At 49.7% G+C, this 24,678-nt stretch overlaps 1 protein-coding gene across 1 annotated transcript in view; it reads right to left on the bottom strand.

Annotated features, from left to right (window-relative positions):
* Positions 1–24,678, bottom strand: part of LOC142559685 (kelch-like protein 33) — a 178,118-nt gene that overhangs the window by 123,944 nt on the left and 29,496 nt on the right. Inside the window, exon 3 of the mRNA XM_075671250.1 lies at positions 8,625–8,825. Coding sequence (XP_075527365.1) covers positions 8,625–8,825 — 201 coding nt within the window. The remainder of the gene's footprint in view (positions 1–8,624; positions 8,826–24,678) is intronic.

The raw sequence follows: 24,678 nt of genomic DNA, 5'->3' as shown, positions 1-24,678 counted from the left end.
CCGGTGGTCATTAAGGGTTACGGACTGGATTCCAAGGGAAGGGAAGCGTAGCAGGGGGCGGCAGAAAGTTAGGTGGGCGGATGAGATTAAGAAGTTTGCAGGGACGGCATGGCCACAATTAGTACATGACCGGGGCTGTTGGAGAAATATGGGAGAGGCCTTTGCCCTGCAGTGGGCGTAACCAGGCTGATGATGATGATGATGATGATGCGAGTGTGGTTCCCAGTAATAGTAAGTATACTGTGAGGCACGGTGACGTCATACTGTATTGGGATGTCGGGCAGAGGAGTGACGAGGTACTCGCCATCAGGAACTGGTGGGAAAGACAACAGTTCAATGTAGGCTATGGACTTTGGCGGCAGGCGAAGAAAGCCGGTGGAACTCAAGGCGAAGGGTACTGAAAGAGCAGTCAATAAGAGCAGAATGGGCGGAGAGAAAATCGAGGCCGTGAATGAGGTCGTGGGGGCAATGAGCAATTACGGTGAAGAGGACAGGAGTGTGGCGGCCGGCGATGCTGACACGTGCCGTACACATGCCGACGATAGGCGCAGTACCGCCATCCGCGACGCGGACGGCGTGTGCCGACGCTGGGCTGAGGAGCTTGTTCAGTCGTCGTCGGAAGGCAGCAATCATTATAGAAAGATGTGCTTCTATATCGATGAGTGCCGTGACAGGATAGCCGTCAACGTCAACGTCAAGAAGGTTTTCGTTCGTAGGTAACGTGAGCAGAGGATTTGAGGGCAGGGTCGACAACGCAGCTTCATCTCCAGAAGCGGCAGTGCTTAGTTTTCCGGCTGGGTCCGGGAGGCGATAGGTGGCGAAGAGAGCGGCGGGGTTGGGGCGAACGAGACTGATGGCGTCGAGGTGAGGGCGAGCGGCTGTAGCGAAGGTTCGGAGCAGGGGCATCAGCAACAGTGGGTTCATGGCGGGTGGCATAGGGAACAGAAGGTCCGAAAGTACGGGAATAAGTGGCGGCGTATGTCCGAGGAGGTGGTGGCCAGCGGCTGCGGCAGTGAAGAGCGACGTGGCCGATGCGACAGCAGTGGAAGCAGATCGGCCTGTCATTAGGAGTACGCCATTCGGACGGGTTGCGGCGAGATATGGCAGGAAAGGACTACCGGGGACGAGGAGGGCTGGTAGAGAACTGGGCAACGTTGGGTTTAGACGTCGTACTCACGGAGTTCAGACCCATGTTTTCGAATTCCTGTCTGACTACGGCCTGAATCATCGCAATCGTGGTTGCTGGCGGATCGGGAGTTGTCGTGGCGAAAGCTGGCGAACAGGCGGCCTCGAGCTCGCGGCTAACAATACGGGTGACGTCGTCACAGGTGGTAGCCTGACGTGGTTGACCCTCACATGTCGACGTAGCAGCAGTGTTGGGTAGCCGTGTGTTGTGGTGTGTGGTACGGCGGCTCTTAGCCTGTTCAAGGCCACGGTATTCTTTAATGATGGTGTCGATTGTCGAGACGTGGCCGGAAACAAGCAAATTGAAAGCGTCGTCGGCGATGCCTTTTAGAACACGTGACACTTCATCAGCTTCAGACATATTATCGTCAGCTATCGGCATATATTATATATATATCGGCATAGGTATATATATAATATATATTATCGGCATAGAGCCAAGACGTCGAGCATGTATGAAATGTACGGCTCTGTAGATGTCTGAACACGAGACGCAAGAGCCTTTTTCGCGGCAACCTTGTGGCCAATGGGGTCGCCGAACAGTTCCCTGAGCTTTTCTTTGAAATTGTCCCAACTGGTTATCTCGTCGTCATGCGTCTGGTGCCACACGCGTGCGGCGCCGCCGAGATAAAAGATGACATTGGCGAGCATAATGGTTGGGTCCCACCTGTTATTAGCGCTGGCATGTTCATATAGCTTGATCCATTCGTCAACGTCCTGTCCCTTCAGGCCAGAGAACACAGCAGGGTCGCGATGTTGGGCAACCGTGACGACGGGAGCAGTCGGACAAGCCGAAGTAGTTGCAGAGGTGGTCTCGTCACCGGGCGGCATGGTGACAAGCTCGATGTACCGACCACTCCGGAGTTCCGTGGCGAGGACGGGGATCGCTCACCTCCACCAGAATGTTACGTGTAGAAAGACACAGACGGAAGAGGCTATTTACAAGCTATTTACACTGGACTGGAGCCAGAGCGCCAGGCCGACATTTTCTCGCGCCAGGGGCACAGACCCACTTTGTCGACGTTCTACCGATAAAATCGTAATAATATGAACCATTAACAGTTAACGGTTCACAGAAAATAAATGGTGATGACTTAATTTATCCATATGCAGGAAAGTTCATATACAATGTCACACGAATAGTTGGCGCACGACGATGTCCCTCTGGGCGGTATTCCTATCTGCCATGAAAAGTTAAAATGCACGCGTAAATTTTTAATGTCGTGCCCTCGTGTTACTTGCCGTTAACAACTGCAGCTGTGCTAGACCAAATGATTTGCAGAATATTTGATTACCGAACATCTAAAATGGCAAGCGAGCACGCTGGACAACGGTATCATCGCTGAACGACATTACGAACAAGTCTTGAAGGTTGGATCCCGTCACGGCAGCTCATGTACACGGACAAGGATATTACTTTTAAACATATATTTAAAAAAAAAGTAAAAAGTGAGTGCGGGTTATCTTGAATGGCAAATATTAGCATCTTGGTCTATCAGTGCACCAGTGATTGTAATTGTCGAACGAGTTTTGAAATTCACAGTTCTTATCGACAGTTACGATAGGTAACAATAACATCGCAGTAACATCGGCACCGAAGCTGTCTATAAGAGTGTGCATTTTATACAACTTAATTCGAATGCAGCTATTAATTAAAAAGGAAGATAGACATTGCACCTAGAAGTAGGACAATAGCTGTGAGAACTCGTTGATAAGTATACGGAATAGAAATTGCCATAATTGAGGTGGCAGTATTTATAACAATATTGTCACTTGCACTTAAACGTTGGCAGCCTAGATAAATGCAAAATATAAACCTTAAAAATTTTATGGCATTTCTAATGTTTTTTTAATGTTTTTCTCGGAAGCTCATTGGCAGCCTTCGATTCACACAATTTGCCTATAATTATCTTAAAAGTGGGGGTGGACAAAAGCCTGCAGAGAGCTCTGCTCAGGCTCCTGAAAAGTAAAAAAAAAATTACCGACGATTACGTTACTTCCTAATGCGAAGTTTGAGCGCAGCAAATAAGCTGTTTCACCTTTTCGATAGATTGAGGCAAAGAAATCGAGCAACACATGTATGCGCTATCACAGAATGTTTTTTTTTTATTTTTCACACGTATTCCTTTAACAAAGACTCCACTAACAGTTCTTGACAGTCATGAAGGAAGCTTTGTGGTCGGAGAAATAGACTGATATATGTTCGACTTGGTACACCAATGCTTGATTCTCAAAGACGAGATCTATACAAGTGCCTCGCGAGGTTGTCACAGCCGTGGGCCGCGTTACGAGCGAGAGGAACGGGATGTTCTCCCGCATAAGTGTTAGGAAATTGCTGTTTGTCTTTATGTCAAGCCGCCACCGATCTGGCTCTCTGATTGCCACCGCACAGGGCGAACGGCAGCGGCAATTTCGGCTCGGGCGGTGCACATATACAGATCCGCCGCCACCGATCTGGCTGTCTGATTGCCACCGCACAGGGGTTGCATTGGAGGAGGAGCGAAGAAAGGAATTAAGTTCGAGCCGGCGCTTTGACAACCGGAGACTCGCAGGAAGAGGGGGGAGGGGGGCGGCGTGTACACCCAGCGGCAAACGATGGGGGCAGAAGCGCGCGCAGCAAGCGGACAACACGATAAAGGGAGGAGGGAAGAGATAGCAGCGACTGACTGATGCCGCTGACGCCGATAGTGAGTCAACCCCAGCTGCGGAGTTGGTTTCAGGGACAACGAATAACCGGCGCGTCGGCAACTGAAGAGCACCCTATCCGCCACACAAGAACAGGGGGGGGGGACCCTTTCCTCCTCTTTCTGCATGGCGGCGACGGTGTTCTATGCAGTCACGTTATCTTGACTCTCTAGCGGCGTCAGCGGCATCCAGCGGTATCAGTCGGTCGCTGCTAGCGCTGGGGGGATGAAAGGGGGGCGGAGCTGGTTACGAGGCCGACGACGACGACGACGCGAAACCCAGGAACGGACGCCAAAGAGCTGCGCTCTAAAAATGGTAATAATATTGGTAGCTGAGTGAATGACCTTTGCTGCTGAGGGCGAGGTCGCGGATTCTATTTCCAGCCGCGACGGCCACATTCACATGGGAGCGAAATGCAAAAACGTTCTTGTACTTATATTTACATGGAAGAACCGCAGATGGTCCAATATAATTCTTGAACTCTCCGCTATCGCGTCCATCATAAATGGAATTTTGGTTTGGCAACTATTGAGACAATCAATCAGATTTGATTTTGAGAACAGCCACAGTGGGTGTGGTGCACATGCAACGAATCAGTATTGAGACACTGGCAGTAAAGGCCGATTCAAAGGTCCACAGAAAAGGTAATGCTCTTTCGAAATGACGTCGCATTGAAACGCCAAGTTCTCATGTACAAAGGCGTAAATGACATGTGCATGTACAGCCGTCATATTTACGAAACACGCGAGGGCATGGGAGATGTGAAACGAAAAATGTGAGTGGTGCCGTTCCTTCTACTACCTACTCTCCCGTCATGATTTCTTTCTTTTTTTTTGCGCTTTCTTTTTCACATTAATCTTTCGGTGGAGGCATTCCATCCAACAAAGATTGTTTTCGTTAAGGATTGTTGCTATCGCAACTTCCGCAGCATTTGGAGCAAATGAAAAGCCTAAATTATCGCACAGACCAGACTTCGTTTCACTATCTCGCGTGCCAGTCATACAAGCGAAAATGATATATTTAGAGTGCTAATCATCCTACGTGAAGATAACTTCGCTTAGTCGCCTATCCGCAAAGGGGCGTGACATCCACGTAACAGGAAGGCATATAAAAGGAACGTTGTGCTTTTTATTGCTAGTCTTTGGCTAGTTTTCTTCCCTGACGTTTATTCTGACGGTCCGCTCGTCGAGCTTTCATCTCTGTAGAACGACGCCCGCCTCTTTTTGCCCGTTTATTAGCAAAACAAAATGGCCAGAGTTACTTATGACGAGAGGATGAAAATAGTTAAACTTTCATATAGGTGTTACAGCCAGAGAAGAATTGCAGCTGAAGTGCCACGTCCACTAAAGACTGTCAACACGATCATTGGAGCCTATCGAGACGAAGGCCGCATCAAAGGTGCTGTTCACAGAAGGCGAACCCGAGCCACATCAACAAGTGATTTATTTATCGTAGCGGCTGCTCACATCGAACCATCCATCAGCGTGAAGAGATTGCTACGCATCATTCGCTTGGATGTAAGTGATGCTACGGTCTGACGAAGGCTTCACGATGCTGGTCTGCACAGCCGAGTCGCCGCCAAGATGCCGCTACTGTTAGCACACACCAAGATAGCTCGCGTGAGGTTTGCGAATGTCCTCTGTAGCTGGAGTGTCTGCGACTGGAAGTCGGTAGTCTTTTCCGACGAATCAACGTTCTCGACTCGATGGGATCAGCAGCAGAAGGTGTGGCGACTTGAGGGCACACGGTTCAACCACGACAATTTGAAGCATGTGGCAGCAAGTGGACCCACCGCTTTGAATGTGTGGGATGCAATTTCATTTGAAGGCCTGGGTCCTTTAGTTAGGATAGAGGGGAGATTAAACAGTGCTGCGTATTGCGATATACTGGAATACATATTAATTCAGTACGTATTAGACGGGCCGGGGCCGGATGGCTGCTGTCAATATCAGCCTGATCTCTTTCCTATTCACACAGCCAAACGAGTGACTAAACTTCTGGACGCTCGCGCAGTCAGCGGCCTTGAATGACCGCCGAAGGGAACTGGTCGCAATGTAATCGAGGACGTTTGGATACTCATGAAGTTTAACCTGTCAAAGCGCTCGCCCAATAATGTAGGTGCTAATGAACTATGGGAAACAATCGAGGAAGACTGGGAGCGTTTACAGCAAGACAATCCATTCGTTGAAGCTTTATATGAGTATCTGCCTTACAGGATGGAGTGCGTCCTTTAGTCCAGTAGAGGCATGACGCGTTACTAGGGCTACTACTACAAGGAGTTTACGTCAGGTGATATTTTAGGTATATTGGTCCTTGCAAAGTACTATGCTTGTGCTGTCCATTCACAAATTTTTTTCAGTAGCGAAAGAAGTGGTTACATCTTTATTCAATGCGTCCTGGACGGTCATTCTGAAAAATATGGCTGCCTGTTTTTTTTTTCCCGAAAAGCGATCTGTAAATAACTGGCACAACAAATTGCTGTTTTTTATTTATTAATATGACTGTGTTCCCATTCATTTCTATACCATGCATAACTTCCTTCATTAGATGAGCTGGTATCGTATCCAGATACTGGGTGCCAATGAAGTTGTGAATTTATTTGCGGTCTTAGAACCTTTTACGAAGCAGCAGTGGAAAAACACATTTTTGTCAGCTAAGGGCACAGGTTAGAACCGTAGTTTACGATCTTACGTTTTCTTTCATTACAATTCAGCCTGATTTCCATCCGAAGTGCGGATATATAGAAGATGTAACATGACTACTATATCCTTTCGTATCGATCTTTATATGCATGTTATAAGATTTTTCTTTACAACAGCACAAAACGGCAGTACAGATATGACACACCTACGCAGGTTCAGCTATCATCGCAGTTTTCGTCGAATACTCCTGAAACTGCGATGGGGTGATCACTCTACCAGTTACGAACAAGACGGTCTTGCCCGGACGTCTGCCATAACAACATAGAGCGATTAAAAAAAGAAGTAAAACTGCAAGAAGGGGTGGAGACAATAGAAAGAACGGCACCACTCCTTCCTTTTCGTGTCACATCTCGCCGCGGCGTCGCACAACAGGTGGGCTTCGTGGCTATCTGCCACGCGCTCGCGTGTTCCCTGTCATAAAGATGGCGGCTGTACGTTTGACACGTACAGAGTTACTTATTTGGTCTAATTGGTTTGTGAATACCACTGCGAAGAGCGCGAAAGAGAGCATTTCCTCCTCCTCGTCCTGTAGTAAGCAGTGAGGGAGAGCGAAACACAGCATGAGGCGGTATTCCCAGACAATCGCTTTCAGCGAAATTTTTGCTACCGCGAAATTTCGCTTGACTAGCACCCGAAGCGACGGTAGCTGCGGGTGATCAGGTTCTTGGCACTGTGCCACGACACCTTGTTTGCCACTATGCTAGGAGTGCAGTCGCTCGTAGACGCCGATTCGTCGCAACCATAAACGTGAACTGTAGCTAAAATTAAAGTGTCGCACTAAAGTGATCTTTCAAGACCACGACCCCATTAATTAATTAATTAATTAATTAATTATTAATTTATCGAATAATTTATTGATCTGAATAAATAAAATGAATAGCCTGGTGACCAATTGCGATGGAAAGAACCGTTCCAATGTTTACCATGTGCTCAGGAATCTAAACACCAAAAACATCGCAGCTGCTCTCTCTCTCTCTCTCTACACTCAACACCAAGAAGAAAAATGCCGGTTCGCATATTTCCAATTGCTAGTCGGTACAGCGGGGTGTGGCACTTACGGAGGCGACGGATGTTTGCGCGCATGCGCGAGTAAGAGCGGGTGCGAGAGAGGAAATGTGGGGAGTTTTGCTCCTGGAAAATACGACTCTGCCTAGGTACTACGGAGGAGTTTCTAGGCGGGCGTTGTATCCGCTTGTCCCTAGGCGCGCCGGCAGAAATCGCGGGGCGCGGTAGTGCTGAACTTAGCATCGCAAGTTGGCGGCTCGACGCAATTATATTTATTCGATCATGTTTTTACTAATGAAAACAACGTGTCATTATTTCGCACTATTGGCGGCGCCTCCAGTACACCAAAGCGGCAACGGGGACATCAAAGCTAGAACGGGGACATCAACGGGGACATCAAAGCGCGTGCCAGGGGAATATAAGATCGGCTGTCCGCTGTCGCGGACAGCCAATTTTTTATGCGAACACCCCCTGGCACGCTTCGGCCTCTGCGGACCCAACCCACGGGCCGCCCTGCTTCTAGCTTTGTTCCACCCGCTACCACTTGGGTGCCCCGGAGATCCTGCGCCGCCTGATTTAATATAACCGCAGGTGCTCTCCTGAGGCCTCCGTTTGCCGGTTACATGTGCCCTCCTGGAGCAGTGCTCGTAAAAAATCCGATCTATCGTCGCGACGAAAAAAATCGACCCGCGATTTATACAACACCAGTCAGAGCATTGCCCCTTGAGACACAGCGATCACCAAGCGGCGTCCGCGCCCACTGCCTCACCGCGCGGGCAGTTAGCGGCGGAGCGTATAAAGCAACTCGACCACACTCCCCAGTGCCGGCATGTCTAAGGGACAAACGAATACAACGCGCTCTAAGAAACCTCCTCCGTAGTGCAGGCCGAGTCATATATTCAAGGAGCAAAAGCCGGCAGATTTTCTCTCTCGCACCCGATCTTTCTCGCGCCTGCGCAGAAACGTCGAGCGCCGTCAAAAGCGCCATGCCCCGCTGTACCTACTAACAATTGCAAAATCGCCGCCGGTTCACCCACGCACACCCACCAGACGGCGTTGTTGAGCATTTCTCGCACTTCGGGCTTGGCTGTCACTTCCGGCAGCTGGGGCGGATGGAAACAAGCCACAGCCTCTTCCATAGGCATGCTCGAGAAACGGATGCACTTGAGCAGCTCCACGACGTGCTGTTCCCGCGCTGGCCACTTGGCGCTCAGCCACGACAGTGCAGCCAAGAACAGCTCCGTCTCACTGCGACATTTCAAAAAGACTGCTTTCGTTCGTGGTCTGTGCAAACTGCTTTTAAGCTCTCTGCTAGTTCACGAACACAGCTTGGCAGCCCAAGAAACGCCTCGCGACTCTGGTGCGTACCTAACTCAGAGTAAACGTTTAGTGCGTCGAGGAATCTTCTGTAGACAGAACTAGCGAAGCAGTCTCGCTGGTTGACCTTGCGGTAAATGTTTGCTGATACACAAGAATGAGTTTCTAAACCACACGCGCATGAAGTGTGACTGCAACTGCATGGAAAGCTCACATGGTAGCCACACGCGGGAAGGAAGTGATACAAAAGCTAATTTTTGCGTCAGTTCCCTTAAGTTATTTTGGGTAGGTAAGATGGCTGGTGCAGTTGGCAATATGCCGACAATCCACTTCAAATTGAAGCAGACTGCGCCTGTAATGTGAAAAAAGAGGACGCAGAGAGCAGGGGAAAAGAGAATAAAAAGAAGGTGTTCATGGAGAATATGATTAAACGGCCAACAGTATCCGTCATATCGACAGTAGGGCACAACTTAAAAAATGGCAGTTGGCAACAAAGGCAACAAAGACAGTTACAGAAGCAAAGAAAATCGTCGTCATGAGACTTGATGTGCTTCATACCCCCGGAACCTCTACTGTTCTTGAAGTCTTTTCATCGGTGGAAGCGATGAAGTATGCAATAGAAATGACCAAAGTGCATGGAATCTGAGCATTTCACTGACGACTGAAGTGAAACTTGACTAAAGTGGCAGCTAAGCAAGAGAGAATCTTCGACGTCTTTGTAGTTCCTTGCTTCCCACCCTAACCCCAGGTCTATTCGTATTGATCGTGCTTCTTGTATCAACCGTTCCAGAATATCTTTATCGACGAGTTCTTTTGGTCGAGGACTTAACCTAAATTCAGTTGCCCCGGTGCGTTCATCTCATCGTAAAATCCATACTGTTAATGTCAGTCTGTACCCATTTCATTGTAATTTTTCGTGGTTGGACAGGACCACTGAAGAACCACTATCGGTTTGCTGGCGTGCTGTCGGAACTGGCCGATGGCGGTGCGAGCGTTTTTTTTTTTGAGATAGTGCAATTACGAAGCATTATTCAAAGGCACATAATTTTGAGCTTGGTTTCATGATTTCTGGCCACTGTGCAATGGTGAACGCTGTCGCTGCGGGCTGACTCGAGGATGGGTTCAATCCCAGCCGCGGTGGTCGCATTTCGATGGAGAGGAAATGGAAGGCGCCAGCATAGTGTCTGATGTCAGTGCACGTTAAAGGACCCCATCTGGTAGAATTTATTCTCGAGCTCTCCACTGAGCCGTCCCTTATTGCCAATGTTCCGCTTTCGCCATTTATCGGATGTCATCAAAGAGTCGCGAGCTATGTTTAGAGGGCGCTGTGCAATTATTTTATGCCTAAATAGTATCTGTGCAGCCTTCAGCAGAATCACGCTGATACCTGTGTAATAATCTTAATTGTGCCGGTCAGATGTGTAGTTCACTCTTGCAATAAGAGCAAGAAATTGATTTCAGTTATAATAAGGAGTAAAAGGTGGAGAATTCGTTTCAAATGCCTTAGATGCGCGTCTGATTCATGCACTAGCCAAACAATGTCTTAATTAAGCTCACCCATGACCTTACTGCAACTGCAATGCAGCTAAGAAGCTGTGCACTGCGTCTGATAGTCCATGTGCTGATTCCACAGGTTCAGCACCACATACAATACCATAGATGATAATATGCAGATGTTCCTAGAAGCAGCAGATGTCAAAGGCGTTGATTAGCAAATGCTGGAATTAGAGTAGTAAAAGCAGAATTTTTGGCCGTTTGTACCGTTGCACATTCAGAAATCGAAATGAATGCGATAAGTCATTTGCAAAGCTCCTGTGCCCAAGCTAGGTGCTTGGTTGTGGTGTATTGGGTACTTGGATAGTATAAACATACTATATTTAATTATTCAAATACTGTTATAAAAGGAACTTATGCTGAGTACTATGATATAGCAGTCCACCAAGAAATGTTGCTTGGTCAACTTTTCCCTGTTGTTCGTGCTAACTTAGTGTTGTGCAAAACATCTTTGAGACACAGGCTGGTAGGTGGACTTTGTGTTTATTTTTTTCATTCAAACAATATGTTGTGATGGGCAGCGTGAAGAGACCCAAGACTCTGAGGCTTCAGTGTGACAAAAGAGCATCCATTAGACTAGGACAACATACACCTATGAACAGGGGTATATACATACATAATATTGACACTAAAGCAATCACAGCTCTCTCGCTGTACCAGGTGCTAACTTGATTTTTCATCGTTGGAGCCAATTGAGAGGGTTCACGAGGAGATACAGAACACGCCTGAGAAATGCCGTTGAGTATTGCCCAAAGGGCAGACTGCGGAGGATCCGTACAAAATGAAAGTTCATGTCTATGTAATACATGAAGTTAGATCACTTCTTGCATTACTAAGAAAGGCAAAATCCTGAGTGAATAAATCGACTTGACGTCCAGTGTCCATGCCAACTGTACAGAGAGGCGAATACAAGTGTGAAAATATGTATTTTCTCACTATACTGTAACCCATTGTAATGGGGATGGAACACATTAGAGACTGGCCTTATGATGACGCAGCAATACTTGGTTTGCGCTTGAGCCGATAAATAACGCTTGTTGACGTTGATGCACTGCTACTTATTGTCTATGTTGACTGAAGTACTGACTTCAGTCTTTCACACACTGGCTGGAGACCGATGCCGTACATTAACTCATTTTGCTCTCCTGCTGAATTATACAATTAAAATTATGACACATTATGATGGTAAAATTATGATACAGCCGTAACCGTGCAATATGGTACAACCGTAGCATTAGCCAAAGAACCATGAAGTGGAAAGAATTGAGAAACCTTGCAGCGAGACAAAACATTCCGAGCAGTGTCATACCACACACTGGCAAAGCCACCATTCCATATATAATACCGAAAAGAATTTGAGAAACAGGTCCTTTAGCGCTTTCGTATCTGGACTAACAGCTGACCCACTGGGCGTCCTCAGTGACTCTGTAACTGGGCGTCCACAGCAACAGTTGTTACTTGTCCAGTACTATTTAACTTATGCAGTTAGCTGCTGACACTGACAAACACTCATATTGCCAGAGCCTTGGTTGTGCTTTAAGAAACGCTTGAAAATAGCTCAGATTTGAGAAATAGAAAATGTTAAAAAAGTGAGTGAAAACGTCTTCGCACCTGGCTATTGATTGGTGCACAATAGAACCACCTGACGATGTTGGATATTACGACACAAGGGCGCCTTTGACCAGAGAGCCCCATTCTACACATTAGTTTTCTTTAGACAAGCAACGGTTAAAGACCCATTTTCCAAGCATTTCATCCAAGGAAAGCCGAGCACCAGGCCAGGAGAACGCTTGTACTCATTGCATCACTGAGGGGTACCCGGTGGCACTGGAGGTCGAAGCTCACATCTCCCGCATGCGAGGTGAATACTTAAAACACTTGGACCGAGCCATGGTAACAGAAGAACCTGTTCAACACCTTGTAATGTTCTAAGTGAAAGCATGTTTTAGACAATTCAGTGCAAGTAACGAGTGCGAGTAACGAGTAATGTAACCTTGCATAAACTTTTAGATGTGAAAGGAAACTCGATGGATCAAAAGTTAATTTACATGCATTAGTGAAAGAAAGCCCATAGACAATACGTATCGTATGACGCTTCACATTCATTGGGAATGCTTTCTTACAGAACACAGTACTTAGCAGTAGCCTTGAACTATAGTATACATGGAAGAAAGCATCTCAGATCTGACAGTCATTTTCAGACATCCCCACTTACTGGCTCACAACAGGACCCTCTTTCCAGTGAAAACATGTTTGGACTTTTCAGCGACAAGTAACGTGAGCACGAGTAATGTGCGCTTTCGTATACTTTTAAATTATTCACTACATTTAGTGGAACAAGAAAGATTTTTGGTCCATGTTTATACTACGCCATTAACTTTACAAAAGAAAAGAAAACTCCTTGCAATTACATTCTATAGCACATTTATAGTTCAAGAAGACAGACATTTGTAAGCAATGAACACGACGCCGCCACTACCAGGCCCTGTTTTTCTCAGAAGCCCAGGTGCCTCAAACACATTGGGGAAACAATCCCGCAAGCGGCGGGCTGCATGCCTGCAGCATCGCCGCCACCCCCGGTTCGACCTCCTTCGCTGACCGCAGGCATCTCCCTCGCCCTCGAGCCCCGCGTCTTACGACCCTGGTGGTGTACAGTAGCATGTGTCGTTGAGAGAGTAAAGTTGCATTTCAAGGAGAAAGGTTGTGTGTCTGTTTGCTCCCACAAGTTCACGAGGCGCCCTTTTCGCGTGGGAACCGCTTGGGGCGAGTGTACGCGTGTGCCTTATATTGCGTCGCGTGTTTCTGGTCCACAGTGGCACATTCGCGGGCCGCTGTCGACCAGAGCTAGTTTTCTAACCAAATGGGCGGTTAGCTAGCTGAGTCCGCGGTAGGGAACTCTTATTTCTTTACAAATTCATAAAGAAAAACAGAATGTAAAAGTTATTTTTTACGTAGTCCTTGAACCAGTTCGGCGGGCAATGGTATGCCTGGCTCCACCTTCTAGATAAGACTGACGGTGAGTTGGCGTCCTAAGCAAGGACACTGTGGGGGTCTCGGTGAGGAACTCTCTGGTTCCAGAGATGATCGAAGTAGCCTAGTCTCACAGTCTTACAGAACATTGCACATGACGGAATAGAGCCCTCCAACAGTTGTATCACTTACAGCACTGAAGAGGGGCCTAAGGGGCGCCACTGATAGCACAGTGTGCATCTATGGAGACGAATGTCGGCAGCACTTTCTGGGCAACATTGTGAAGGTGGCATCAGTGGAGCCCTCATGGCCGTGTCTCATATTGCCTTGCAGGTCGAGGAGGAGATTAAGTAGGACTTTGTGTATGCTAAGATGCTTGTTAAGCTTGTCAGTATGTTGACGCTAGTAGGTGCAGGGTATCAAGTAGGGCAAGCTAAGGAGGTGTGAGGTGCGATTTTCAATACTGATATAATGGGTGCAAGATATCCTGTGGGCTTGTGCTTGGTTTTTAGAAAGTGAAATGCTTGGAAAATGGATTTTTGAACCCCTTCCCCCCGCCTCGTTTAAAGAAAAGAGCCACAAGGGGCTTTACCCCACAAGGTGCATTTCGGTCACTTGATGATCGATGATCCATTGATGCGTCGAGGGGGGTGGCACCTATGAGAGTTCTAGGCAGCAAAACAGTTAGCCATGACGGGATGCATTATTTGACTGCAATGAACTGTACCCTGGTTTCATGGTTTATGTTGATTCAATGCGAGCTGTAAGTAGGTCTGTGGAGCACAGCTTCAATTCACTGCAGATTGTAGATATGTGATATAAATCTTCTAGTTCACCTCTTGCGGGGTGAGAACTGCTCGTGCGAGATGGTTGAAGTACTCGCGCCTTATGCCCAGAGACTTTCAGTTGTGAAACGTCTAACATTAACAGGAACAACAGCTCTACCGACACGGCTAAAGCCATTGTTCAAAGATGCAACCTAATACAAAATGGCTATAGAACTCTGTACTATAATGGTACAGGAGAGCCTGTGGGAAGAGCAACAGTATTCTGGAAGGCATGCATCAGCCACCGTGCAGTCGAGGCTAAATGTGGCAGAGGGCACAAAAAGTAGCAACGAGGACACCTGGGTAGCGTACGTCAGCTATCGAGTAGTCGAGATGAGACGCGGAAGCGGGCGCAGTCAAGCAGTAACAGTGAGGACGCCTCGGGAGCGTGCGTCAGCCATCGTGTGGTCGGGATGAGATTTGGAAGCGGTGTTGCATCTGGGTCGCAAGCCCCAAGGGTAGCGTTGGCCTGGCGGCCTGGGGCACAGCTGGAAGCATCCGAAGGTCTTGGCAAAGGATGAGTCGATTGCTAACAGAACAACTTGTTTATTATAGCATCGCAAAAGAGCGGCCGGTCAGGTCGACCGAAGTGGAGAGACGAGAGAGCACGTTACTCGACGGAAGAATTCGAAGCCTCTCTCTTGGCGTCCAGGGGCAGCTGCTTTTATACTCTCGGAGTCGAGGGCAAGAAGGAACGGCTCGGGATGAGGAGCACGTGACGGCGGCGCACGCACACGTCGAGACGAGAAGTGACGCATCCGCCGGGCCGGCGCCGGTCAGACCTCCTCGCTTCACAGTTGGGGAGCTCCTCTCCCCGGCTGCCGCGCTTTGACAAGCGTGGGCACCAACATGTACTCCCACACACACACACACACGAAGACACGTGGCATTGAAACATGCCTGGACGCGCTTGGCAGGAAGCGTTGCGGCAGCGCTGAACGGGCCAAAATGTCCGCCGCTTTGTACGAAGCTCCGGCGTCTGTTGCATCCGCGCCGGCTATACCGCGCGTCGTAGGCGAAACGCAACAGACCGCCCCGCCGGGAGAAGGAGATCCCGATGGTCAGGGGACTGCATCCGCTGTCCGGAGGGATGTCGCTCGATGATGCTCATAACCGAAGTCGGTCGTCCCTCGGCGTTTCTTGAGCGCAGCGCACAGAGAAGGCCTCGTTCTCACGTTCAGGTTCACACAGGACACTGCAAAGTGACTTCGCGAGAGTTGCCATTTTTTTTCTCGTTCCCAGCAAGCGTTAGAACTACGCCGAAACTCAACCGCTCAGTCAGCAAGCACGACACAACCCTCACTAAGCCATGCCAGGCTCTTTCCCCTTTTATACTACTGCCTAGTTCCTTACAGTAGTCTAGCAGCACTTAGAACGCGTCGACAAATTGGAAAATTGCACTAGAAAGCGCGTCATGACTTTGAAACACTAAACAAAAGCAATATGTTAAAAATCCTGTCTCAGGAAGAGAAACACCAGTAACAAACAACTTTGAGGCTGATTCCTACGTTAGGGGCCTCGACTTAAGCCATCGGCATTACCGTTGAGACTCCCCTTTTTGTAACGCACCGCAAAGGAATATTGTTGCAAAGCGAGGCTCCAGCGCAGGAGGCGGCCATTTATGGAAGAGATGGTCTGCAGACATTGGAGAGGGCAGTGATCCGTCTCGAAGCATGCGAAGGGGAGACCGCAGCGAGCGACCGTACACCAGCTCAGCTGGCGAAAACCCCGTAGCCGCATGCGGCGCGGTCCTTAATGCAAACATCACCCCAGGCAGACACAGCTCCCAGTCAGTTTGTTGTTCAAAACACAATGATCTCAACACGCGCTTCATGACGGAGTGGAGCTCCTCAACGGAATGCGACTGTGGGTGGTACACTGAGCTGTGTAACAGCTTTACCCCACACCTTTCGAGAAAGGCTGTCTTCAAAGCGATAGTAAACACTGTGCCCTGATCTGACTGGATTTCCGCAGGAAAACCAACTCGCGCAAATATGGACAGTAGTGCATTGACTATCTCAACTGAGCTGAGTTCTTTAAGCGGCACTGCTTCAGGGAACTTTCTCGCTGGGCAGATCACAGTCAAAATGTGTCTGTACCCCGTGGCTGTTACCGGCAGAGGTCCCACTGTATCAATAACGAGCCGTCTAAAAGGCTCCGTAATGATAGGTACCAACTTCAACGGCGCCCTCGATTTGTCCCCTGGTTTGCCCACCCGCTGACAGGTGTCACATGTCCTCACAAAGTGTTCTGCGTCACGAAAACACCCTGGCGAATAGTACTCTTGCAAGAGACGGTCCTTAGTCTTCTTAACTCCTAGGTGTCCGGACCACGAACCTCCATGTGACAAGCGCAACAGATCCTGACGGTAGCACTGAGGCACGATCAGCTGATCGAACTCCACTCCCCTGCGGTCTAGATACTTCCGGTACAGGACCCCACTTCTTTCCACAAAACAAGCATTTTTCTTGGCGATACCTTCCTTGACATTGCAGCGCATGTTTTCTAGGCTGCCATCCTTTTTTTGCTCGGCTATCAAAGCCGACCGGCTGACTTTTAGCAACCTATTAAGTCCATCTGACGTAGGCGCGATGAGCAAATCTGCAGTTAGGCCTTCTAACTTTCCTGTGTCGCGCATTTCCTCTCCAGTATCTGGTGCCTTCAACGCTACAGGCTCAATTTTATTCAGAGCACTCTGAATATCAGCTTGCTGCGACTCCGACCCTTTCTCATTGTTCGACGTCGGCCCCGCAACTACCGCCTTTGCAGCTAGCTCCCGAACTCTCGATCTGGTTAAGGCCTGAACGCTAGCCTCACCAAACAAAAGCCCCTTCTCGCGCAGGAGGTGATCGGACCTGTTCGAAAATAGCTACGGGTACTGGGGGGGGGGGGCAGCATAGATGACACTGCGGCCTCCGTCTCAAGTGCTCCGAAAGGTCCTTCAATAAGCACTTTTGCTACGGGCAGACACCCACTATGAGCTTCCACGGCTTGCTTGACCCATGCGCACTCGCCCGTGAACATATCGGGTTCTACGTAAGAGGGGTGAACTACATCTATTGTAGCTGCGGAATCTCGAAGCACTCGGCACTCTTTCCCGTTCACGAGGAGGTCTCGCATGTAAGGCTCGAGAAGCTTCATGTTCTCGTCAATGCTGCATAATGACAAAAACACGACTTTTGTTTTTGTTTCTGGACACTGTGCCGAAAAGTGACCCGGCTTCTGGCACGTATAACACACGCGCGCTTGCCTCATCTCGAGCCGCTTTCTGCGTTCGGCTTCGGCTGCCGCCGTCTCCTTACGTTCGCTCGGACTGCTTTCACTCGCATCCGCACTGCGTGTGTCGCCCCTTGCTCTGATGGGTGTGAACTTCGGCCTCTCAAACTTGGAGCCAAATTCACCCTTTTGATCGTCCTTAGCTCCGTGAGCCCGACGCGTCACAAACTCTTCAGCTAGCTCGGCGGCTTTAGCCACCGTACTAACGTCTGGCCTATCCAAGACCCAGTACCGCACGTTCTCAGGTAACCGACTATAAAACTGTTCCAGCCCGAAACACTGCAGAACTTTCTCGTGGTCACCAAACGCTTTCTCTTCTTTGAGCCACTCCTGCATGTTTGACGTAAGCCTGTAGGCAAACTCTGTATATGACTCACTTCTGCCTTTCTCATTTTCCCGAAACTTCCGACGGAACGCCTCCGCTGATAGCCTGTACTTTTTTAGCAGACTCGATTTCACTTGGTCGAAATCCTCTCCCTCCTCTCTCTTCAAGCGAGCGACTACGTCGGCCGCCTCGCCGGGTAACAAAGTGAGCAAGCGCTGTGGCCACGTTTCCCGAGAGAACCCCTGCTTCTCGCACGTTCGCTCAAAGTTAACCAGGAACAAACCAATGTCCTCTCCAAGCTTAAACGGCCACATCAGGTCAGTCATTTTGAACGATACTCGTTCTCCTGCACCGTGTGCCTGACTTCCATTACGAGCGCGTTCCATCTCTACCTCGAGACGCTTCATTTCCAAAGCGTGTTGACGGTCGCGCTCCTCTTTTAACGCGATAGCGTTAAGGAGCTCGTGTCGCAGAAAAGCCGGTGTCGTCGGCGTGGGTGTCGGCGTCTGCGGCGTTGGCCGTGAGCGATAAATCACGGCAGGCACTTCATAAATAAAAAGCAACATCCAAGATGGGCTGGGTGGGAATCGAACCAGGGTCTCCGTAGTGTGAGACGGAGACGTTACCACTGAGCCACGAGTTCGATGCTTCAAAGCGGTACAAAAGCGCCTCTAGTGAACGCGGTGTTGCCTTAGAAACGAGCTGTTTCTAAGGCTCAGGCGTGCGTCGCTTGCTCAGGCGCACATTTCGTTGTCGCGCCGAACGCTGCGTTGCTCGACGCTCACCGCGTCCGATGCGGGGCGCGTAGTCGCTGCGCCGTAGCCCATTGTCTTACACCCCTCGGCGGGTCGACGGGAACGCTGTCGCGTTCCACTCTTGAAGGCGAAGCTTAAGCGTCCTCCAATTTTTTCTTTCTCTTTTTGCTCTTTACGTTCGCGCTCCCTCTCCTCAATGGTCTCAAGGCATTCCGACAGCTCGTCATCCTCAGCTTCTAACTCAAGAATTGCCCTTAGCAGTTCTGGTTTTCTGAGTTTGTCTGAGACATCCAGACCCAACTCTCTTGCAAGCTCCAGCAATTTCGGTTTGCGCAACGACTTCCAATCCATGGCTGCTCTGAATGCTGCTTTCTCTACTGCCTACTATCGTCTTGCCGCAAACTAACTCGGCAGCAACGACAACCACAATTACCAGCTCTGTTTCTGACACTAACAAAAGCCTGGCAAAACTCAGAAGAAGAAAGTCACGCACTCACCAAACCTCGCAGCCAAGAATTCAGCGCAGTCGTTCCGCTGCAGGCAACCAGTCATCACACAGGGCTCGTTGCACTGCTCCCGGATGGTCGTTGTGCTGCTCAGCATACAGTTGACCGCATATCTTCGCTGCTGGCCTCCGTTGTCGCGATCTCACCGCTGGCAAACAGTTGTTGCAAATGGGTCGCAAGCCCCAAGGGTAGCGTTGGCCTGGCGGCCTGGGGCACAACTGGAAGCATCCGAAGGTCCTGGCAAAGGATGAGTCGACTGCTAACAGAACAACTTCTTTATTATAGCATTGCAAAAGAGCGGCCGGTCAGGTCGACCGAAGTGGAGAGACGGGAGAGCACGTTACTCGACAGAAGAATTCGAAGCCTCTCTCTTGGCGTCCGGGGGCAGCTGCTTTTATAGTCTCGGAGTCGAGGGCAAGAAGGAACGGCTCGGGATGAGGAGCACGTGACGGCGGCGCCCGCACACGTCGAGACGAGAAGTGACGCATCCGCCGGGCCGGCGCCGGTCAGACCTCCTCGCTTCACAGTTGGGGAGCTCCTCTCCCCGGCTGCCGCGCTTTGACAAGCGTGCGCCCCAACAAACGACGCGGTGAGAGGCATCGTACCGACGTTTGCGGTCGTCTTGGCTTGCTTCTGTGTTCATACGGGGCCATACGGGTTCATACGTTCTGTGTTGAAGGGGCCAGAGCAGGAAGAAACGTCGAGTGATGAGGTTGGGTGGCGGCTCTATACTAAGAAAAACGGAGAGTATCCGGTGGTGCGTTGAACAGACGTGTTGTATGCAAATGTTACAAATGGGAGAATCGCATCCCAGTTACAATGGTCAGGTTGAATATACATGGATAGCATGTCGTACAGCGTGCGATAAAATCGCTCTGTTAGCCCGTTGGTTTGAGGGTGGTAGCTAGACGTCTTGTGCACGGTGTTGGACGCTCGCAGAACTTGATTGAGAGTTCTTGAAAGAAACGCCTTGCCTCGGTCGCTCAAAAGAACGGGAGGTGCCCCGTGACGTAAGTAGATAGCCCGCAAAATGGCCGCTACTCCTCAAGCAGCTCCTGAACGTAATGAGGCTGTTTCAGGGTACCGGGTCAAATGGCCAACAGCAGTGACGATCCATCTGTTGCCGTATGGAGTAGTTGGGAGTGGCCCGAAAAGGTCAATGCCGACGACAGACAAGGGTTCTGCTAGGCAAGGAAGTGGTTGTAGCGTCCCGACCGGAGAAGTAGTAGGTCGCTTATGGTGTTGACAAAGCGTGCACGAGGGAGCATATCTAGCTACGCTCGTGGAAAGAACTGGCCAAAATAATCGGCTGCGTATGCGCTCGTGAGTTTTGTGGTAACCCAAGTGGCCTGACGTAGGGTCATCGTGTGAGGCCTGCAGAACTGGAGCGCGAAGAAAGCGCGGTAGAACGGAAACCAATCGATGGCCTTCCGGGTGAAAAATGTAACGGTAGAGTACGTCGTCTTCAAGCTTGAACAGTTTGAGCTGTTTCCGTAGCCTGGCATTGGGTGGAGATGAAACACCGCTAAGGCGATTGATGATACTATGGCAATAAGAATCGGCGCACTGGTGATTGGAAAGCACTGAAGGGCGGTTTGATGGAGTCAAGGAGGAAATCGGTGTAATAGACGATGCGTCCTCCGTGTGGTCAATTTGACAAGGTGGTGTAATGTGCTCCGATGATGGTAGTAATGGGCATCGTGAAAGAGCATCCGCATCTTGGTGTTTCCTTCCGGACTTGTATATGACATCGAAATCATGTGCTTGTAATCGGAGTGTCCAGCGGCCAATGTTCTGATTCCAAGAAGGTTCCAAGACAAGTTTCTGATTGTCAACGACCAACATAGGGCATAGGGCGGTGGTCGGCCACAACCGTGAAATGTCGACCGTGCAGGTATGGACGAAGTTTCTGAATGGACCAGACAACAGCCAAACACTCTTGTTCAGTTATCGAGTACTTTTTCGCGGAAGTCAGAACGCGGCTTGCATAAGCAACAACCTTATCGCAAAATTTGTGGTCGCGCTGCATCAGTAAGGCACCAATTCCTTGACCACTAGCGTCAGTATACAGTAATGTGGGCACATTGTCATCAAAATGACAAAGAACAGGTGCGGATATTAGTGAGCGCTTGAGTTCTTGGAAGGCGGCTTCACACTGATCGTTCCAATCGAAGAAATTGGAACTAGCAAGGAGGTTGTGGAGGGGCGAGGCAATGCAGGCGAAGTTCTGGATAAAACGTCGAAAGTATGAGGCAAGTCCAAGGAAGCTGCGCAGTTATTTTGCACGAAGTGGGCGTGGAAAGTTGATCACTGCAGAAATCTTGCCTGGATCGGGCTGGATGCCGTCTTTGCTAACGAGGTGACCCAGGACTTTAATCGTTGTGCTAGCGAAACGGCACTTCTTCGTCTTTAGTTGAAGTCCGGCATTAGAAAGGCATGTGAGCACTTCATCTAAGCGTTGCAGATGGTCAGTGAAAGTCGAGGAAAACACGACGATGTCGTCGAGGTACCATAGACAAGTTTTCCATTTGAGGCCGCGAAGAACAGTGTCGATCGTCTTCTAAATGTGGCGGGAGCATTGCATAGGCCGAAAGGCATTACGTTAAACTTGTAAAGATCGTCCGGAATAGAAAAGGCGGTCTTTTCTTTGTCCGTTTCGTACATTCGAATTTGCCAATATCCGGAGAGGAGGTCAAGGCTGGAAAAGTATTGCGTGCCTTGCAAAGAATCAAGGGCGTCATCGATACGGGTCATCGGATATACATTTTAGGGGTGATCTTGTTTAGCGCGCGGTAGCCAACGCAATATCGTACCGATTCATCCTTCTCACTGCACTAAAACGACGGGCGATGACCAAGAACTCGCGGAGGGACCTGTGACGTTACTTTTCAGTATATCGGCGACGTTCTCCTCGATGATTTTTGCGTTCGGTCAAAGAGACTCGGTAGGGATGACGGCGTGCAATAGTGGTGTCGTACGATGGGAGGCAACGGAGGTCTGTCCGAGTGATGAAGTATTCATACAAAAGGAAGCCTGATGCTTCGTGAACAATCGTAGCAACGCTTCACTCTGAGCAGCAGTAAGGTCAGTACTTGTCACGGAAGCAAGGCCAGATGAAGCAGATTTGCCATGTTGAGGAAGAGCTTGCGAAGTGGCAAGAGAAAGCAGGGAGACCGGTTGGGTGTCCACATAACAGGTCATTGCAGAGCATTGAGGTAGGAGGATTGGCTCAGTGGTAGTGTTTAAAGCAATAATTAATGCAGAGCTTTCTTTTTACCGCACCATGCAGGAAGCGAAGACAATCCCACGGGCAAGACAGCGGCTTTAAGGAGTGATGAACACGTCGCCATTGTTGATTTCTGTAGAAGAGAGAGTTATGCTTTGCTCGTGGCCGGGGGGCAGTACAGAATCGGCAGCAGCGCGAAAACGCAGTCGCGGCTCATCGGCACTCGCGCTGTAATGAACTGTCTTGGTCATATAGGCTACACGTTGACGGCAGGAGATTAAAGCGGACGCTGACGATAGGAAGTCCCAACCTGAAATTAGTTCATGAGCGCACGGTAATAAAATCGCGAACTTAATGTGATAACGGATACCATGAGCGAAGGCGCGTGCTGTAACATTGGGCTGATGGCCGATTGATTACTCCATTAGCCCCAATCATGGATGGTCGAACATAAGGTGTCTTCACTTTCCGCAGACAAGAGCACAGGTCCGCAAGCATAACAGATATAGTAGCTCCCGTGTCCATCAGAGCTGGTAAACGCACACCCCCTACATATGTTCGACAGGCGTTCAGGAGGCCTTGGAGCACTTCGCAGCGATGCAGTATTCCCTCCAAAAATTGCAGTGGTTAGTTTTCCGGTCACTGGACATGGAGTTGGGAAACAGGCCGAAGTGGCGAAACAGAACGTCGGAGCAGCGATGGGGAGCGGCGTCTCGAGGGACGTATGTTGTGGGCGGTATTGGAGAAGTCAGCTGGATATGGAGATCGGCGAACGGCAGTATTATCGTCATACGTGCGGTAGAAGCGAGGAGGTGGCTCATCGCGTTCAAAAGCAGCGTAACCACGACGTTCGTCTTCCTGGCGGCGTCAGCAAAGCCAGGAGATATGTCCTTGAAAGCCGCTGTAATAGCAGATAGGCCTCGACGAACACCAGGCAGAGTAGTAGTAAAGCGGACTCAGAGCTCGGGTGACTAAACGGGCCAGGTGATTGTGAACAGGCGTAGGCGGTGTGATTGTAGACGGTGCTGCTGGCATTGCAGCAACCTGGGCGTAAGAAGCCGGTTGTGGGCAAGGAGGAGCGTTGGCATGGTGGGCGTTCTGCTGGGACGCCAATTCCTCCGTAATAATGCCGCAAAGGTCAGGAGAAGCAGGTTGGACGTGCGCGCTGCTGCAATGGGGGAGCCATGCGCTTGCAATTCCTCACGAATTATGGCTCGAATGCTAGACCGGAGCTCAATACTGTTTGCAAGGGGGTTTCGGAAAAGTCCGGTTGCAAGAGGATTGATTGCAGGGCGTCGAGGCGCTGAAAAATGGAGACGGCGTCCGACACCGTCGAAGGGTTTTGAGCGGCGAGTGCGTTGAAGGCAGCAGATCCTATATCCTTAAGAAGGTGTCGCACGCGGTCAATTTCTGGCATGGCACTGTCGACACGACGGCCAAGCGCGAGGATGTCCTTAATGTACGAGGTTTACGATTCGCCATAAAGATGGACGCGCTCGAACAGCCTATTTTTTCAACTTCCGAACGAACCATCGGTGTGCAAAAAATGCGTCGTAGCTGCTCCTTGAAAGGCGACCAATCACAGAATTCTCTCTCGATTCAAGAACCATGTCTTAGCTACTTTTGAGACGTAAAATGGCACGTTTTTTAACTTCGATGTCTCATTCCAGTTGCTGTACTCGCTGACACGATCGTAGTTGTCGAGCCAGTCTTCAACGTCCTCAGCAGGCAAGCCAGAGAAGATTTCAGGATCGCGGTACCGGTTGTTGGCAAGGCTGGGAGTGAGAGTGGATGGCACTTGGACCAAGCTGATGGACGCTGCAGGCTGGTCTTGCAACATGGCGGACTCTTGGCGTAAGCGGCGTCCCGAACGTAGGTCCAGGAGAGATCTTGAAGAGGAGTGAGGTCGAAGGGATCTTAAAGCGCCTCCACCACTTGAAAGACCACGGTCGAGACGACGCTTTATTCCAAGAAGGAAAACTGGCGCCGACGCAAAAACGAACACGAGCCGATGAATGATGATGGCGGTATAGATAAAGATGAAGTCCACATAAATGCTTACAATATATTGTAAATAAATCTTCCTATACTCCCAACATCCCTGTAACATATCGGTGAGAGGTGCGGGGTACCACAGCTGGAAACGGAGTTCCGCAGTGGACGACACATCACCGTCCGCACCATGAATGACGGTGAGCACGCGGGATCAGCGTTGTTGCCGCCTCTTACGTCACTGTCGCCAGCTACGTCGCGGTCACCTTCGGTTGTGGTTGTGCAACCCAAGGATCCTGGAACTTTCTGCGGGACCGATGACGCCGTCGTTGAAGAGTGGGTGGCTATGTACG

Source organism: Dermacentor variabilis, chromosome 10, assembly GCF_050947875.1.
Source record: "Dermacentor variabilis isolate Ectoservices chromosome 10, ASM5094787v1, whole genome shotgun sequence".
Lineage (NCBI taxonomy): Eukaryota > Metazoa > Arthropoda > Arachnida > Ixodida > Ixodidae > Dermacentor > Dermacentor variabilis.
Note: the sequence above shows the minus strand (reverse complement) of the source record. Positions and strands in the feature narration are given on the sequence as shown.